Here is a 19893-nt window from a genome sequence, read left to right as displayed (position 1 = left end):
TTTTTTTCTGTTGCCAGAAACATTTCCTTTGAGTTCATAACAATGCCCTTCATCAGTCCGAATCCGTGTCGCTGCTGGAGAGCATTTCTATGGTCGTCCTACTGTATCTTCTGGTCCACCAAAGTAGGCTCCTATGAATGGATTCAAATACCGCTACTGTGTATCTGGCAAACATTGACGTCCACTTGATCACTTCCACAAAACAATTCACAGAGCGAGATACAAAGCTTACAAACACTGTGGCGTAGTGTGCCATCAGAAGGAGACTGCGTCCTAACTGTTTTCCATAATTAATAATCATGTTAAGCTTTAAATCCATTCTGTTTTGAACCATTTTGTAACTCCAAACCTAAAATAATGTTTGTTATTGGTTGCTATTATCTCTTGTAAGCCATGCCTACTGAGATTTTGATTCTGATTTATATTTGTTGACGGTCCCTTGGTGTACAGTTATGCGGCTCACAGAGTCACTTGTCGTTTTCACACACTCCCATGCGTGGTCCTATCACAGCGCCGAGTTTCTGTTTCCGGGATGTTTGGTGATGTGGCTCTGAAATCCTGGAGACGAAATTGATCAAATAAACCACGCAGCTCTTCCCTGCGCCGAGTACACAGGTCAGTTTCATGCTTAATAACATTAACAAGCTGCATCTAATATATTCAGCCGCTGACATGCACAAATACAAGTAACATTTATAAATATCCTTACAGTTGTTTACGACTCATCAGCACGAGCTCACTTAAAGCTTGCGCTCATTACTGCCGCTCATTGGGCTTTAACAATACCGTTTTATAACCATTATGAAGCATAAAAGTCGTACCTTTATGTGTCTCGATCATTTGTGCTGATATCAATCGATTTTAAAACACAAGGAAGAAGAGTCGCTCAATAATCTTTGCTGTTGTGTAGACAAAATGAAAGCGACGCAGCCGCAGTCAGATATATTTCATTCGGCGTTGTTCGGTTCACTTCGTTTTTCTCCGCTTTATGCCTCTGCCAAAGGTGGTTATTTATTATCAAGGAAGAGATATACACAATGGTGTTAGTGCGTTCACGCCTCCTTTGGTTACTGTCAGTTACTGGACACACATTACGTAACCATTAAAGGATCCCGATTTGAGCTCATCAAAGTGGTCTAGTTATTCATTATGTATTTTGAGTTATGCATTTGATTATGCACAGTCAGTGTCCGTGAGATGTACAACTATATTAACTAAATATATAGACTAACCAAACTCTTAAGATATTTTGCTTTGTTCACTTTATGAATTTGATTTATTAATGTGATGTAATGCAACAGGGAGGCGTGATGCAGAACAAAAGCATTTTATGTATATAAAATTAATATTTAATGCCAAACTGTCATTAATAGTAGAGCGCCATTTAATTTACAAGGACCAGATGGTATTTCAAAGGTGCTTTGACATGGTTTAATTTAAATAAATAAAAATTATATGATCCAATGTCATTACTAGGTGTTACCTGATATGGTATCTAGAGAGCCTTTAAATAAATCTATTATTTTAAAATAAATCTATGATGACATTGTTGTGACTAAGCATTTGATTGAAAGTCAATCTGTCGTTATCTGATTCTGGCTTAATCTTTACTTATGTCTAAACGTGCCCTTTCAATAATTCACTCAGTAAAGAGATTGATACAAAATACTCAAGCTGTGAACTAACATTTCATTGCATATCTTTACATGCAGGTCAGCCATGTTAAGTCGGCTGTCCCAAGGTGTGTCCTCGGTCCTTCAGGAGCTCTCAGGTGAGGAACGCTCCGATGGAGACTTACAGGTGAGTAGCCAAAATCCACTCAAACCTCGGAGGGATGTGTTTGGGAAATACCAAGAAACTTTATGAAATACAAAATGACTCTGCAATTACTCAAATCATTTTACATTATAACTATTTCCAAGAGCTGAAAAATCAGCCAAAGGCCCTTATTTTCACATTTATGAATGTGTTTACTAGCCTTTTACCATCTTAAAATGACAGGCATGCACCACTAAAGATAAGTCAAGCAAAAGAGGACGAAAAAGAGCCATGCTAATTTAAAGTCGCCATGGAATGGAAGTTGCGGTAGTCTTTTCTTTCCAATTGTGATGAATACGGCTTCTTGAACAGGAAAAATGTTGGACAGGACTTGATTTTGTCCATTGGGAAATGATTGGATGGTTGTAGTTTGCTGTGATGTCATGTGATTGACAGCTTGTCCCGCCCTCGCACAAGTAAGCACATCATCAGAGAAGAGAAGAGACTTCGTTGCGAGGGGGAGGGGGAAGTTATTTTGATTAAAGATTATGAGGCCATGAATTCAAAAATAATAATAATGATGTGAACGGATAAATCATTTTAAATAAATACTGCAATATTCCATAAAAAAACCCCAAGAATGGTCAACTTTGATTTCATTAAGACTTTAACACAAGTTGTTATTAAAGTCGTGATGAAACGGAAGTAGCTTTTAAGTGTAACAGATTTTTGGATTTTTTGGTTCTATCTTGGTTCTGTCATGGTTCTTGTTTGTTGATTAAATGTTGAGATGAGGGCTATGCGCTCAAAAAGGAATACGTGCTTGCAGATAATTGGGGGCGGGGTTTAAGCGGACTAAATGATTGGAGAATTCCGGCATACATCACCAGATTGAAATCTGTTGTTTCACCAGAAGATCAAGTTATGACATTTTGATAATAATAATAATAATAATAATAATAATAATAATAACTTTAATTTATATAGCGCCTTTCACAAGACCCAAGGACGCTTAACAAATAGCAAGGGAAGGGATGGATAAAACTTTGCAAGATTAAAATGAAAAAATGAGACGCACACTGGGATGAACTGTTCACACTAATATGTATAACATGCATTTAGAAAATCTTATAATAGGTCAATTTCATCCTGACTGTTATACTAACATCTGGTTAGAAGGGAGTTTTTAAACATCTAGAGAGCCCTCTCTTGATTTTGAATGTTTTCTTTGGAGCAGGATGGGTTGGTGCCGCAGCCGCAGCCTGATTCTGAAGCATCCCTGGAGGGCCCGGGACCCCCAGAAGAGGTCTTGGAGAGGCTGGCCCAGACCGAGCAGCTGGTGGTTCAGCTGAAGGAGCTGATTCGAGAGAAGGACAGTCAGCTCGCCAGCACTGAAAAACATTTCAAGGTGTGGGCTTGCATAATGAGAACGGAACAAACAAGTGGCACTAACTAGACCGTGAATATTAACAGGTCTAAAGCTTGGTTTTGCATTTGCAACTGTTTTTGTCCTCATACAGGAGGAGAAAGAACAGGCAGAAGTCAAGTTTACAAAGCTTAAACTGCAAGCCAAAGCCAAGATGGCCTCCCTAAACAAACAGATCTCTGAGCTGAAAGGACAAGAAGCATTGAACAGCAGTCAGGTAAAGTTGACACATTCGTGTTATTTTAAGCATGAAGTGGTCTTGGATAACGTTTTTGTAGTGTGCCTAATGTACTTATATTATTTAATGTGACGATATATTCCAATATGATTGATTTGTGGTGCTTTCTATTGTTCATCTTAATACAGTCGGTGTTTGCCAAATTCATTATTTTTTCCTGCAGCATTATGATATGTGTATATATATTAATTTTTTTTTTTTCAGAATTCAGAGAGCTCCTTCCAAATGGCCCCAGGAGTGGAGGAGGAACTCCAGCAGCTGAAAGAAAAGCTCAGCCAGGCGGAGTCGTCCAACAAAATCCTCCAACAGCAGCTCTGGGAGGCTGAACAGCGTGTGAGAGAGGAGGGTCATGCAGAGCAGGTGTGTTTCTCCCAAAACTATTCACCATATGTCTTTTAAAGGATTAGTTCACTTACATGAAAATGTCCTGATAAATTACTCAGTCACATCTCATCCAAGATGTTCATGTATTTCTTTCTTCAAGTTTTTTTGAGGAAAACATTTCAGGATTTCTCTCCATATAATGGACTTCAATGGCAACCAAAATGTTGAAGGTCCAAATCAATGCAGTTTCAAAGGGCTTCAAAGGGCTCTGCATGATCCCAGACGAGGAATAGGGTCTTATCTAGCAAAACCATTGGTCATTTTCTAAAGAAAAAAAGTGCATACTTTTTAACCTAAACCGCTCATCTTGCACCGCGGATTGCGCAATCACGTCGGAAAGGTCACGCTTGACGTAGGCAGAAGTACCGGCCCCGTGTTTACAAAGCGCTCGTGCGAAGACTAATACAAACATCCTTTAGAAAAAAAAAGGTTAAACAACGATGTCGGACGATTTTGAAGTTGGGAGACGCAGGTTTTTTTTGTAAAGGGCATTTGTATTAGTCTTTGCATGTTCGCTTGGGGGTTCTGCGTACGTCTAGCGTGACCTTTCCGAGGTGATTGCGCAATCCATGGCATGTCGCAGAGCAGCGCAAGATGAGCAATTTAGGTTAAAAAGTATATAAATGTTTATTTTTTTCTTGAAAATGACCGATGGTTTCGCTAGATAAGACCCTATTCCTCTTCTAGGATCATGCAGAGCCTCTGAAGCTCTTCGAAGCCCTTTGAAACTGAATTAATTTGGACCTTCAACCCATTGGTTGCAATTGAAGACACAAACATCTTGGATGAGATGGGGTGAATAAATTATCAGGAAATTTTCTTTTTAAAGTGAACTAATCCTTTAAGCTGAGGTGCTTATTTTTTTAAAATCTTGAGTCATATGATGGTCAAGGTTTTTGAAGGTACTGTTTCTATTTCTGTAATAGAGACAGAGCGTATTTAGGCCACGCCCACACCAGGGGGGAAACAATCCAACGCTCTCCATTGACTTTGTATTGCTGCCTCCTTGTCATCTCTGACTTATAACAAAAACAGAACAATTTCTAAAAGCTGATATGTGACAGGGTGTACAGCAAACAAGCTAAAAAACACATACATACATTTTTATAAGTTGTCTACCCCAAAAAACGAGCGTTTGTCTTTTGTTTGTTTAGCTTGTTTGCTGTACACTGTCACATATCAGCTTTTAGACATTGTTCTGTTTTTTGTTATAAGTCATAAATGACAATGAGGCCGCTTCACGCAATACAAAATCAATGGAGACGGTTGGATTGTTTTCCACCCCGGTGGGCGTTGTTTTCAGATTATGACACGTGTCGCTCTGTCTCTGTAGTCTGATCTCAGTCTTTCACTCTTAAATACTATGCCTAGTGTTTTATCTTTTTAAAATGTTGTCCAGGTGCGAATCCTGCAGGCTGTGGTGAAAGAAAAAGATGTGCGGTTTCAAGATCAAATCCTTAAACATGAGCAAGAACTCCTCAGTCTCACGCAGACTTCAAATGACCCTGACTTACAGCAGGTATTTCTCATGTTTTGGCACTTTCCATAAATGAAGTCCCCTTTCAGCATTTTCTTTGATATTTCATTTTCTCAGTCTTTACACAGAGTATAGCATTGACTGCATTTGACAAGCTCAACCAAACCAAAGTTATTGTGATGGGTTGATAGTAGGAAATAAAAGTTTATCATTAACTACAAACAAACATTAGGTCCTAAACTAGCTTGTACTTCTACTTAGGTTTAGCTTAAAGGTAGGGCAATATAAAAAAAACACTTTTCGTTATATTGGTTGAAACTCACTTCCCAAAATCATCAATAGTAATAGATCATAATCAATAATATAGAAGTGGTCTAAATATTAAAAAACACACACACACATATATATATAAATTATTCATCAGTAAACAAAGATTCATGATGGTAAAAAGAAAGGACAACATTGCTGTTTTCATATTTGTTAGCTTTTTGTTTTGAGATAGCTTGAGGTATTGTAACCATATTTGTGTTATTATGAAGCATGAAATCATAGCTCATCATGTTACCATGGCAATTTTGATCTAAGCTGTCTAGTTTCAGGGTGCATTCATTTCCACATTCTATGAGCAGCATCCAACTCTTGGCATGTTATGTTTTGTTCATGTTGTTGGAAAGGAATGAAGAAGGAAATCTTGAATTAAGATCTTTTACATTTTTGTTCACTTCTGATAAATCAAACCCTGCAGCATGTATCTATACGTCTCATTATTTGTTGCTTTAATCCTGTTTATTGTTTTGCAGGCTCTTCGTGCATCCCAGCAGCGCATAGAGGAGTTGGAGGAGTCCTTGCGTTCTCGTTCAGAAGTCCTAGAAATGTTGCAGCAGGAACTCAACAGTGCAGACCAGCAGAAACAGGTCAGGATAACACATATAGTTTACATTGTGTCCTGGAAAGTTACTGCCGTTACTGAAAGCGAAATATGTTACAAAGTCAATCAAGAGATATTTGCCCATAACAATGCTATGTGGTGATTTTGAACCAGTTTGATTTCACTGCGGGGTGGGGATAACCAGCAGTGTGATTTAAAAATAGAATCCAAGTAACCAACTGAACTTCTTGTTGCATGTTGTGGTCACAGCTGGGTAAGGTTAACATTTTCAGATTAAAGTAGAAGTTAATTAAAAACTATTATAGGAGTGTTTCCTTTCACAGTTTGTATAGAAAGCCCAGTTATGTGTTGACCCTTAAGCAAGACTATAAACTTGATGAATGTTTCATTTGTGCAGATTCTGACTGCTCAGTTCAGGCAGATGGAGCTGGAGTTGGCAGAAGCCCAGAGACTGAGAGAAGAGGAGAAGAATCAGTGGACCATGCGAGCTGAGGAAGAACTACAGGCTCTTAGAGCCAGACTAGAGGCTTCAGAGAATGAGAGAGACCAGACCATCAATTCTTTCAACGCTGAATTAAAGAAAAAGATAACAGAGATGGATGAAATGCAAGCAAAACTTGAATCTGAAGAAAGAGAGAAGGAAGAAACGCTGGATAAATTGAAAGAACGAGAAAATGACTTTGAGGCAGAACTGGCCAAGATGAAAGTATGTCTAGAAGCTAGACTGGAGACATCAGAGAGTGAGAGAGAGCACACCATCAGTGCACTCAACGTCGACGTTACCCATCTCAACGCTGAATTACTGAAAAGGAACACAGAGTTGGAGGAAATGAGAGCAAAACTTGAATCTGAGCAAAGAGAAAAGGAAGAAATGCTTGAGAAACTGAACGAGAGAGCGACTAGCTTTGAGGCAGAGATGGCCAACATGAAAGTATCTCTAGAAGCCAGATTACAAACACAAGAAAGTGAAAGAGACCAAACCATTAGTGCTCTCAACACTGAGTTACTGAAAAAGTCAGCGGAGGTAGATGAAATGAGAGCAAAGCTTGAATCCACAGAAAGAGAGAACGACCAAATGCACGAGAAATTTAAAGAGAGAGAGACTAGCTTTGAGGCAGAGCTGGCCAACATGAAAGTATCTCTACATGCCAGATTAGAAACAACAGAAAGTGAAAAAGAGCAGACCATTATTGCTCTCAATGCTGATTTACTGAAAAAGACAACAGAGTTGGATGAACTGAGGGAAAAACTTTCAGCTGAAGAGAGAGAAAGACTGGAGACATTGCAAGAGAGACAATCAAGCTTTGAGACCGAGCTGGCCAACTTGCAAGCTTGTCTGGAAGTCACAGAGAAACAGAAAGACGAAATGACTAAGAAGCTAGAGGGGGAGGTTGCAAGTCGCATGGAAGAGCTTCATCATCTTCAGGAGAAGCTTGAAGAAGTAGAAAGAGCAAGGGAAGAAGAATCTAAGAGTGAAAGGGGTCACTTTGCACAGATGCAAAATGAGCTTGAGTCATTGAGAGAGACACTGGACGCCAGTAAAGAGGAGCACAAAGCAGGACTTCAAACCAAGGATGCACTGGAGAAACTTTGGAGAGGAATTCAATATTTGACAACTACTGGGGAGGCAGAGGTGGAAATATCCATTCCTACTGACCCTGCACAGTTCTTGGAGGTGTTACCTGTTCTAGAAGCACGGCTGAGCAACATTACCGATGAACAGCAGGAGAGTCAAGCACGCATGTCTCAGATCACACTCACTCTACAATCTCTGCAAGGTAAACAACCCCGGAGAACAAAGTTCAAAGCAGCTTTTGTGGTATGAGTAAACTGTCCTTGGAAACATTTTATCAACCAAAACAATATACGGTACTTTTGTTTGTACTGTGATCAAAAAGTAATGATGTCTTAATGCACCTGATGCTCTAGGTCAACTTGATAAAAGCACAGCTGAAGGGGAGGACGCAGTTGCTAGGATACAGGAACTGGAGCAACAACTTCTGACTGTTCAGGTAGGTGGATTACAAAAATAAGTAGTGCATTAAACCTTTTTTTCCGTTTTTCAGAGCAGTTGCTCTTTTGATTGTTTTGAATGCAGTTATTAGTAAGCATTAAGGCAAGCTTCACTATTACTTTTAGTACTTAAGTGTGATACTTACTTTCATACTTGAGTGTTCAAATAAGTGATTGGGGTTCTTGGTATTAAATCTGTCAAGCATTATTTATGCTATGGACATAAATGATACTTCAAATCATACTTATTGTTGTACAGTTGTGCTATTGTTGCTCTATTACTTTTGATAGTGATCAGACTTACAATTTGGACCTAACAACAAGCATGAAAAGTTATTAATGCAATGGAGATTCCCACAGAATAAGATGCACTTGTCTAGGGCACTGTGTCTGCTGTAGCAAACTCATTTGGGTGTAGCTATATAGCACAATCTGTGTCTGGCACAACAGACACAAGGTGACATTAATGCCTAGACGGTTTGTCTCACAGATTATCAGGCCAGAGATATCATAATAATCCTCCCGACTTTCATCATCTATTCCTATTTCTGGCCCCACATAAAGGGCATAGTTATGAGGTATTAATAAAGGTATGGTCCGTTATGGTATTTAAATAACTGCAGTTACTGTGGGAATTCAGCAGTCCAGTGCACTCTCAATAAGCATGCATTAGTATGAGCAAGCCATTTGTTGTAACAAGGGCTTGTCTTTCCTAGGTTACTGGTGAGTCATTAGGTGGTCATGTGACTGAACTGTCTGTGAAGGATTTGGACAGGACACACCAGGGTAAGTTTAATATTTGCCCTTGGATAGCTGAATGTACTTTGAACTGTAGTGCTTCATTTAGTGACAGCAATCCCATTTTCTTCCTTAATTGTCTTGCTCTCTAGTAGAGAACCTTTTGGTTTCTAAATGATAAAATGACTGTAGTGTTTGTCATGTTTAGCAATTAGTTAGGACAACCAGAAAAACAGGTTTCCTCATTCAAAACACAAAACATAAACAGGAAGTTACACATTTATACTAGAAATTATATGCATTTTAAACATGATACATTTTGTTTGTTTATTGTGCATGCCTAAGTTATTTGATGATTTTCACTTGATTGTCTCATGATTTCTGTTTCAGATAACAGTGAAGATGGAGGTAGTTCTGAAAAAAAATTACAGGCCGATCAGATACTGTTTCTGGAGCAGCAACTTGCAGACAGAGAAAGAGAACTTTTTGCTCTCAGAGAAAAAATGTCACTCACCACAGGCCAAACTCTGAATATCACAGAGGAGGAAAGTGCAGACAGTGTAAGCAGAGGAGACATTGCTGAGTTGCACGACAACTGTACAGCTCTATCTGAGGTTCTTGAAGGCTCACAAGAGGAAGAGACAACACTTGTGGCAGTAGACACCTCTGTTCTGTCTGTCTCTGCTGGCAATGAGAGTAGCCCTGAGCTTATAGCACCTCACCCTGATTCTCCTGGAGAATCAAAGGGTACTTCCTCGGATGAGATGGTGACAAGCAGTGATTCAGAGGTGGCTCATAGTAGCTGGACTCTTCTAGAAGCAGTCAACCAAGATGGGACTCAAGAGTGGCTACCCCAAGTTCAGGACTTTTCCACACTACGCTTATCCACGCAATCTTGGGAAGAGAGCTGTGAAGATCAGGTTGCATCAACTAGCTGCATAGTTGATATTGACTCACCATCTTTAGTTATCCATGAAACTGTACAGGTACGGCTTAGCCAACAGGAGGGAAGTCTGCTAAATACAGATTTAAGCACTGGTCAGGCTTTTGCACAGGTCTTAGCTGAAGAGATTCAGAAAAAATATAGTGAACTTCTGGGAGAGCTTCAGCAGTTTAAAGACTCAGCCTTACAATCACAGGAGAAAGTCTTCCAGCTGGAGGAATCATTGAAGTCACTCACAGTTTCCAAAAATGAGGCTGAGTCCAGGGCAAACTTCTACGAGAAAGAGCTGATCGAAGCTAAGGCATCGATTGAGCAAGAAAAATTAGATGGGCAAAATGTTGCTAAGCAGTTTGAGAACTTGAAAGATGACATTTGCTCTAAAGATGAAAAGCTACAAGTTTTACAGGCAGGCTTTGATGAAGCCCAACAAAAACTTGTTGAACAAGAAGGTCAAGCTAGAATGCTGGCTGCTCAACTGGAGGACAGAGAGCTTGCTTTCTCCGAACTGGAACAGAAGCTCTTGAATATGGAGGGCAGGATAATGCAGGTCTCTCAGGAAGCTGACATGGCAAAAGCTGCTCTAATTGAAAGGAATGCTGAGCTGGAAGACCTTCAAAATTGTCTTTCACAGAAAGACCAGGAGATGATGGAAATCAATGATAGCATAACTGCAAAACTACTCCAGGCTGAAGAGGAAAAGTTTGTAATATCTAGTGAAATCAAAAAGCTAAAAGAGCAAATTTATGAACTTGAGAGTGTCAGGGATGGCCAGCAGAAGGTCCTAGAGGGTAAAACAGCAGAAAGTGAGGAGCTTGTTGCCTTACGAAAGGAGAAAGAGGACTTGGTTACTCAAATGGCTGCCATGAAGAAAGATGGAGAACATGTCAAGAGAAAGCTGCAGGCAGCTCTGATACAGCGGAAAGAATTGATAAAAAAAGTTGCAGACTTTGAGAAGGATGCTGAGTGCAGGGAAGAAAAGGAAAGAGATGATAATGAGGGAATAACTCTTCAGTTTAAAAATGAAATTAAGGAAAAAGAGCTAGAAATACAGAGACTTGATGCTTTGTTGCAAGAGACTAGAGATGTCTTAAATTTGAAAGATGAGACATTAACAAGCCTGGAACAGAAAATCCATGAACAAGATCAAGCATTGACTGAATCGCATGCTGAAATACAACATTTGACAAAGCAGTATGTACAAATGAATGAGCAACAAATATCACAGGCACTTGACGAAAAAAATAGGCTTCTTTCGCAGATAGCGTCCATGGAATCTGACATTGAAACATTGCATAAAAAGCTTCAGGAAGCTACTGATGCTCATGAGGACACTGTTGTGAAAGCTCAAGAGAAAGATCGACATCATCTTGAGCAGATGAAACAGCAGAAGGAAGAGTACAGTGAACTTCTTGAACGCCTCCAAACTGAAGAGGGGGAGAAAACTGGGTTGCTGAATCGTGTTATGGAGCTAGAGGGTCTGCTAGAATCAAATAATCATGCAGATAAAGTAGTGTGTGTGAATGTGGAGGGTGATGTTGGGTCTACAACAAAGAATCTAGAGAAACCAGAGACCAACGATTGGGTTCAGGAGGACTGGGTGGATTTTGCTTCAGCTGAGACTGATACACAACAACATAACAAACCTGGTGAGCAATCTCAGCAGCCCATGATAAAAGATCATGAGGACATTATAAATGCTCTCCAGGAGGAATTAAGAGTTGAGCAGACTGCTCGTGCGGAATTAGAGGTTTGTCTACAAGAGAGCCAATCCTCTCAATCACTCACAGATAGCAAATTCAAAGAGCTTACCCTAGAACTTGAAGCCTTGAGAGAAAAGGAGAGGCAGATTGATGCTCTTACTGAGGAAATAGAGGCTCTTAGGGAGAAATGTCAGAGAGCCGAAGCACATGCAGAGAAGTTGAAAGTGGAGGTCGATGAGGCTTGGGAAGCAGCTAAAAGAAGCATCTCAGATGCTGAGTCCCCAATCAAAGCACTTCAGTCAGAAGTGGAAGAATTTAAACAATTTCTTAAAGACAAGAATGATGATATTGTTGATTTAAGCCAACAGCTTAGTGAACAAAGTTCTCATCTACTTAAGATGCAAGAAACAGTACTGGGGAAAGATCAGCAGATTGCTTCATTACAAGAAGGGCTTAAAGCTGAGCAAGATAGGGTTAAAAAACTGGAAGCAGAAATGCCACAACGTGAGGAAGAAGAGAAAGATAATACTGCCAAACTCCAACAGCTTCAACGTAAACTGCAGGCTGCTCTTGTATCACGCAAGGAGGCACTCAAAGAGAAACAGGCGCTAAAAGAGGAACAGGCTGCTGCTGGGAAAATTAAATTAGAGCTACAACAGAAGCTGGAGTTATTAGAGGTGGAGCTGAACAAGTCAAGAGAAGAGAGGGAGAAATTAATTGAGGAGGTGGATCGAACTTTGTTGGAAAACCAAAGTCTGAGTGCATCCTGTGAGAGCCTCAAACTTGCTATGGAGGGTGTTTTGAATGAAAAGGATGTATTCAAACGGCAAGCTGAGAGTGCCAAAGAGGAATCTGAACAAGTGTACAGGCAGCTGGAAGAAAAGGTGCAAAGCATGAAAGAAGAGTATGAATCCCTCCTCAAGTCATATGAAAATGTGAGTGATGAGGCTGAACGAGTGAGACGAGTGCTTGAAGCCGCTCGACAGGAGAGGCAGGAGTTAGCAGCCAAGACACGAGCTCATGAGGTAGCCAGACAAGAGGCTGAGAGGTTGGCTGAGGAAGCTATGAAGGAGGTGGATGTTGTAAAAGAAAAAATGAGAAAATTTGCCAAGGTCAAACATCAGAAGATTATGGATCTAGAGGAGGAGAATGAAAGGCTTAGGGAGCAGGATGAGAAGAAATTGGGTACACGTACAGAAACCGATCTGAAGCAAGAGCTTGAGAGAGTCAAACAAGAGTTTGAGACCTTGAACACAAATTATATTATTGCTATGGATGATAAAAACTCTTTGGAGCATGAAGCTGAGGAATTGAGACAGCGTTTGGCTGAGAAAATTGACACAAAGGGCAGTGAAACCCTGGACACATGCTCCATGGAGACTATTAAGGAGGATAAAGTCGTCACACAGCAGAGAAGTCCTGATTTAATTGAAGTCCAAGAGTACCAGAATGATAGCATTTCCCCAGAGGCTGATCTCACTAAGCCAGTGGAATCCATTAGTACTGCTCTTGAACAAGAAGTCACAGAAGTGCAAGCAAAGATTACTGCTCAAACAGAGGAGAGGCTCAAGGAACTGGAGACCTCTCTTGAAACAGCAGAGAGTAAGATAAGGGAACTTGAAGCTGCTCTTGAGGATCACATGGAATCCAGAAACAAGCAAGAAACCGTTCTTAATGCAGAGCTGGATTCCCTCAAGCAGCAGCTTCAGGAGACTTTAGAAAGAGAGGGCCTCCAGAAGGAAGAGAGCTCTAAGAAAGAGACCCAACTGCAAGAACTCCGCTCAAGCCTAGAGGGTGAAAGAGATGACCTAGAGGAGCGGTTGATGAACCAGCTGGCTCAGCTCAATGGCAGCATTGCAGGCTACCAGCAAGAGGCATCTGACAGTCGTGATCGCCTCACAGACATGCAGAGGGAATTGGAGAAACTAGAGAGAGAGAGGGCTGAGCTGGAAGCTGAGGTGGCAAGTGAGAGGGGCCGGGCAGCCAGGATGGAGGAGGACATGAGGCAGGCCCAACGAGAAAGAGCAGAGGCAGAGGCTGAAACGGGCAAACAAAGAGAGCTTGAGCAGAAGTTAAAATCTGCACAGAGGTTTAAAGAAGGTAGTCAAAACAGAACACGTCAGCTCGAGGAACTGCTGAGGGAAAAGCAACTTGAAGTCCGTCAGCTACAGAAAGACTGCATTGAGTACCAGGAAAGAATAAGTGAACTGGGTAAAGAAGTTAAGTCATTGCTGTTGGGTGGAGATGAACTGAGTGCAGAACTTGAGGCAGCACGCTTGGAAATTGCAAAGATAATGCAAGACAGAACAAGTATTGCATCTGAACTTTCAACATGTAAAGGGAAGCTGGACATAGCACTGGAAGAAGCAAAGCAGGCCCAAGCAGACAAACTAACTGCAGAACAAATGGTACAAAGAAAAGAGGCCGAGTTGAAGTTAGAAGCAGAGCGTACCCTGGATGAAGTCAGGTATCGCCTTGGAGCAGAGCTTAAACAGGTGGAATTAAGACTAGAAAAATCTTACAGAGAGCGGGAGAGGGAGGAAGAGGCAACTCTGGAGGCAAGAAGTATTTCTGAGGCCGCAGACAGGCATGCCCAAGAAATGCAAGCCCGCCTGGATCAAGCGCTGGCTCGGTTGGCAGCCTTTTCGCGCTCCATGTCGTCCCTGCAGGATGATCGTGATCGAGTGCTGGATGAGGCCAAGCAATGGGAAAATCGTTTTCATAGCGAACTACAGGAAAAGGAGGCTGATGTTCGGGAGGCTGAGACCCGTGCTAAAGAACTTGCTGAACAACTCCAGAGGGAGACAACGCAAAAAGAGGAGCTGCAGAGTTTATTGGAAGGGTTTGTTTTGTTTTTTGCATGTTTCAATTCATCTGGTAATTATACTTTAACTGTTACAGTAAATTTTAAATAATAAATAAAATGTATGTTTGCAGAATACAAAAGGCAGAAGAGAACCTACAACTAGAGCTGTCTAAGGTGGAAAAGAAACATAATGAAAGCCTTTCAGCTCTTGAGAAAGAAAGAGGGGATCTGCAGCAGAAGCTCACTCTGGTAGAGACCAACCTGACCAAAACTCGCACCCAGCTGACTACCTTAGAGACAGAGGCAGAGGGTCTACGGCACCGCACCAAAGCCCTAGAAGAAGCAGTGGACAAGCTTCAGGGGGATGCTAATGAGGCACGTGCAGTGATCAAGGAAAGGGAGACAGAGGAAAGGAGACTATACTTGAGGCTTGAGCAACTGGAGACAGACCTAGGATCTTCAAAGAACCTTACTGAAACTCTTCAGGCTGCGTTGGATGAGAAGGAGAAGAGGGAAATGGAGCTCCTTGGTGAGAAGGAGCAAGCTGTGACACAGGTACTTAATATACTGAACAACATAGTTTCTGAAACAAATCCATGCATATTCATTCATCTCATTATTAGTAATTTAATGCTATTTAATAATACAGTAGACTTTATTTTCTTTCAGGCTGTAGAGGAGGCTAGAAAGGATGCAGATGGAAGGGCTGAGATGGCAGAGAAAGAGCTAGAGGAGAGGAGAGAGGAGTTGCGTGGTTTAGAAGAGAGGCTCCGTAAATCTGTGGAGGATACCTTCCAGAGCAGAGCGCAACTGGAGTCCTTCACCAAAGCTATGGGCTCCCTGCAGGATGACAGAGACAGAGTACTCAGCCAATACAAGCAGCTAGAGGAAAGACACCTCCAGGTAATGCTGCTCTGAATCATTTGATTAGATTTGGGGGAAAAAATGCATGTGCATAATTCATTCAGAGTATCTTTTAAAATTTGGACTTGACAAAATCTCATGTTCTCTCAGGTAATGATGGAGAAGGACAGCCTTATCCAGGAGGCTGCAGGTGAAAACAACGGATTGAAGGAGGAGCTTCGAGCCTTGTTGTCTCAGCGGGATGACCTCAATGCTGAGAATGCCAAGCTGGCTGCCCAGCTTCATGGTTACAGAAATGACCTGAACCAGGTTCTTGCTATGAAGGACTCCCAGCATAAGCAGATTCTTGCTGCCCAAGTAGAGCGCATCAGTTCCCTTGAGAGAGAGAAAGAAAATCTTGAGAGCCATATTCAGGCTCTTGAAAAAGGTGTTGTGCAGGCGAAGGCAACTCCATTGGTGCAGGAGACCTTAATCCAGTCCAGCCAAGGAAGTGTTAGTGTCGATAGGCAAGATGCACCCGGGGCCGAGGTAGAGAAGCTGAGGGAACAGCTCCTAGCTGCTAGAAAGCGCATCACCACATTGGAGGAGACCTTGGAAGTGGAGAAGGAAAACAAGGCAGTGCACAGCAAAGAGTTGAAGGAGCTGCGCTGGGAAGGCGGAATTCTGCGAACCGAAGCTGAAACGGCAGAGGAGAGGGTGGCGGAGTTGGCACGAGACCTGTTGGTGATGGAGCAACAGCTTCTGGAGGAGAGGGAAGCAGCTAGTCAGATTCGAGCTCAGAACCAGTCTTTTGGTCAAGCCATGGTCTCTCTGCAGGTCGCAAGAGATCAAGCTGTCAGTGAGGCCAAAGAGCTGCGTCTCCGTTTAGATGACATAAACCGGACCGTTCCCCCTGCTTCTCCCCCAAGTGGTTCCAAAGGAGAGGTGTGGAGCCTAAAAAATGCTCTATCAGCACTGCAAAATGACAGGGAAAGAATGGTATGTAATGGGTTATACTGATAATTTAAAATAAAACCTGAAACATAAAAATATTGCATCCTACATAATATTTGCAACATATTAATGGCATCCCTTGTGGTTCCTCAGTTGGAACAGCTACACCTGCAGCGGTCTGAATTGGATCGACTTGGATCTGGTGAACTATCCAGGCTCACTCAGTCTTTGGAGGAAGAGAGAAGAAAGGCAGCGGAGCGAGAGGAAAAAATCATGGCAGAGATGAGGGATAGAGATGCCCAGATGGACAGAGATAAGCAAGAACTGGAAATGCTTAGGTAAGATTCATGGGTTTAACCGATATTTTTTTTTTGCCCATTCTGCTGTTTTGGTGGTCTTGCAGAAAACAGCAAACGGCTATACAGACAGCCTCAAAGAAATTAAATGTTTGTATACTTTGACCAGAATTTCTGTCCCTCCAAAAACTTACAATTTCTTACTTTTTTGTTTACATGTGTAGGCTTGAGATGACGGACTGGCAGGGCCAGGCCGAGCTCTTGAAGCAGCAGACCCTTACCACCCTCTCAGACAGGGACCAACAGGTTCGCCAGCTTACTGCCATGCTGGAGGAAGCACAGGCATCAAAGATACGGCATGAGCACAAACAAAGACAGGTAAAAAGCTATAATCTCTTTTTCAAGAATGTGATATTGGAAGCAGCCTAGAAATCATTTTTTTTCAGTCAATCCATCTACTTCTTTTCTTGTAGCTAGAAACATGAATAAGTTCTAGATTTCAGTGTACTGTTGTTCTGTAATACGCTTTGTATGAGATGGGACAAAATGTAGCTTATTTGACTTTTGAACAACTTTTATATTTAAGTATAGGTCTTTAAAGTCCTTGATCTGCTTCAGTTGTTTTCAGTGTGTGAGGCATCCAATATTTATTTCTTTGTCCTTTAGGGAAGCCTTGCTGTAGACGCTGCACCTGGTGGTCCTCTAGAGCACAACGAGGGCTATAAAGCTGAGTTCATTGAACTCCAGAGAAGGTACTGCTGCCAAGTTTCGTCTTCTAATTAATTATACTGATCTACAGCTGCATTTTCCCAATCTCTTTAGTACCGGTGCCACAAACTGCATTGATAGCAGTTGTAGGTAATACTTCAACTAACAGCTAACATAAAAGGTCTTTAAAAGGAATTAAGCATGTGACATGTAGTATATTAGCATATCTTTTCGTACATTTTTAAAAATCTGTTTGTTGTTTTTTTCTATTAGTCTTATTTTTTTAATCAATGGCTATTGTTTGTAGTGTTTTGAATATATTAACGAGTTAGAGTAGGTCAAAAGTAATCGAAAAATAGTCCAATTATGTTACCTAAAATGTGTAATGTAATGGATTACATTATTAATTGTTGTCATGCAATTTCGAATCATCAGCGGACTACAATTTAATTTAGTTATCTACCTAGTACTGTGTTTACCACACTTTACTGCTCTCTCAAATAGATGGTGACCAAATATCAACAATACATTACCTGAGATACGACTTCTAGACTACTTGATTAGGCTATTAAACTATAAATCATAGGTTACATGGTTCTCTTGTGACTCTTTCAATGACTTTCCATGTGTTTACTTTTATTTCCCCCCTTACCAGTGCTGTGGCTTTAATTCTGTGTGTGTGTTTCTGTCAGGCTGGATGAGGAGTCAGAACAGAGACTCCGAGTAGAGGAACAGCTCATCGCTGCACAGGATCGCCTCAAATGGTTTGACCCTAATCTCAGATTAAGATCAACTCACTGCTCCTGGCTCTGGGCATTATTTCTGCAGATGTGAAATGTATCATATACAATGCTCCCAGAAATTATTTTGAGACTTGTAATGACATATTTATGACATTAATCTGAACTACTTTTATTTGAACTACTTTTATTGTTGGTGCCCCTACATATATGAACCAACTGAATCTAAAAAAATTTCTTTGTCATTGACAGTTATACACAGAGTGAGTGGCAGACAGCGGCCGAAGCAATGATGTCAGAGACGGCTGTACTTATTGAGCCACCAGAGGGTGCTGTTACACGGGTAAACGCAAACCCTCAATGCATTTCCACATCATTTGGAATACAAATTATGTTTGTGTGTTTGTGTTTGTGTGTGTGTGTGTGTATTTGAAATGTATCAAAAGCTTTATATATTGGATATATTTTTTATACATGTTTTCTTTATCTCAGACTCGTAGTGGTGGACCTGGGCTGCTGCGGATGCTGCGAGTCGCCTTCTGCTCTCGTCAGCGCACCCCTCTGCTTGTGTCACTCTACCTGCTGACTGTTCACGTGCTGTTGCTGCTATGCATGGGAGGATTTCTGTGAGACAGACTTATCACGCTTTAGTGAGAGAAAGACAGTTACATACTCATTCTCAAATACAAAACACAACAAACGGACACATTATTTAATACAGGACTAACTCATTTACATTCGTCTGTGAACATTTTTCCTTGCTTATTTACCAAAGTTACATCTGATCTGTTTTTTGTTTTTTTGTTTAGCGCTCTGACAAAAATCATTTCCACCCAGTTTTAATGGGGCTTGTCTAGACTGGTTAACACTAGAGCACTACCTGCACTTCCTCAAGAACATTGTTTTACCCTTTAAGAATGCCCTCATTAATGAAGGAATGTTTATGCATTATTTGGAAAATGCAGATGAAGTTGACGGGATAGTGTCAGAGTTTTTTTCTCTCTTTCTGTCAAACAGGGTTTCATATTGTCTGCCAAATTGCATAAAGGTAGACATAAAAATACTTATTTTGACCACATTCCACCTTCCTATAATTATCTCTTTATTTCTGCATAAAGTCAATGCCTTCAAATGTAATGGCAAAGCTAATACGGTTACTGTACATGTCCACTAGAAACATCCTAGTTTGCCAGTTTAGTGCAATACTGTCATTTTATATTTGTGCATTTTTATTGCTGTGTTTTTTTCCCGGTTTATTTGTTGGTTTTGTTGTTGTTTATTTACACTACACACACACATCAGGGTCTTTACACCTGGACTACTATTGCTTTTATTCACCCTTAAAGGCATAAATGAAATACCTTAATCTTGTATTGTTTTATTATTCATTTCTTGAAATGTTTTGATTCTGTTTCAGTTCAAGTCAGCTTTATCAAGTCATTCATGTCCCGCTTATTTTCAGTTTTCTTAGCCAGAGCCGGACTTCCTATTCTCAATATTCTATGGTCACTCAGATCTGTTTGGGCTGTATAGAGCTGGATTAGATTATGGTTAAAATGTTGTCTCTTACTGTGAGATTTTAAGCACAGCCCAGTGAGTGTTTTATCTGTAAAATCTCTGTAAATGATCTTTCTCTCCCTCCTTCTACCCTGTTGTAGGGGCTATTTTTTGGAAATAAAGTCTATTTATGGGAAGACATACACATCTAGTGTGTGGTTGCATGACATGCTGGTGCTGTTCTTGTACAGCAGATTGTAGAGTATCTTTAGAACACTTTCTTGTATTTGTTCGAAATAAATACACAATCATTGCAATTTGATTTCTTTTAACTGTGACGAAATGCTTCGCTCGTCCTGCACAATTTGTGTTGGCTCGCATCTGACCCAAACATAAAGTATTCCAACAAAGAATCATTACAAACATATAATACTATGGTAACACTTTACAAAAAGTTTTCATTTGTTAACATTAGTTAATGTA

The 19893-nt window shown here is 40.8% G+C and overlaps 1 protein-coding gene across 1 annotated transcript; it reads left to right on the top strand.

Annotated features, from left to right (window-relative positions):
* Positions 1-504: 504 nt before the first annotated feature.
* Positions 505-19849, top strand: golgb1 (golgin B1). Its single transcript, XM_079817744.1, has 20 exons — positions 505-615; positions 1713-1800; positions 2996-3166; positions 3279-3401; positions 3627-3782; positions 5206-5325; positions 6084-6197; positions 6570-7950; positions 8102-8184; positions 8902-8971; positions 9314-14408; positions 14504-14927; positions 15042-15275; positions 15387-16214; positions 16323-16507; positions 16690-16843; positions 17132-17217; positions 17866-17937; positions 18166-18256; positions 18406-19849. Exons 2-20 carry the CDS (start codon positions 1720-1722, stop codon positions 18541-18543), a joined length of 9606 nt encoding a protein of 3201 aa, XP_079673870.1. The 5' UTR covers positions 505-615; positions 1713-1719; the 3' UTR covers positions 18544-19849.
* The last annotated feature ends 44 nt before the right edge of the window (positions 19850-19893 follow it).

Source organism: Gobio gobio (genome assembly GCF_949357685.1).
Source record: "Gobio gobio genome assembly, chromosome: 5".
NCBI classification, from domain to species: Eukaryota; Metazoa; Chordata; class Actinopteri; order Cypriniformes; family Gobionidae; genus Gobio; species Gobio gobio.
This window is presented reverse-complemented; position numbering and strand designations above follow the sequence as displayed.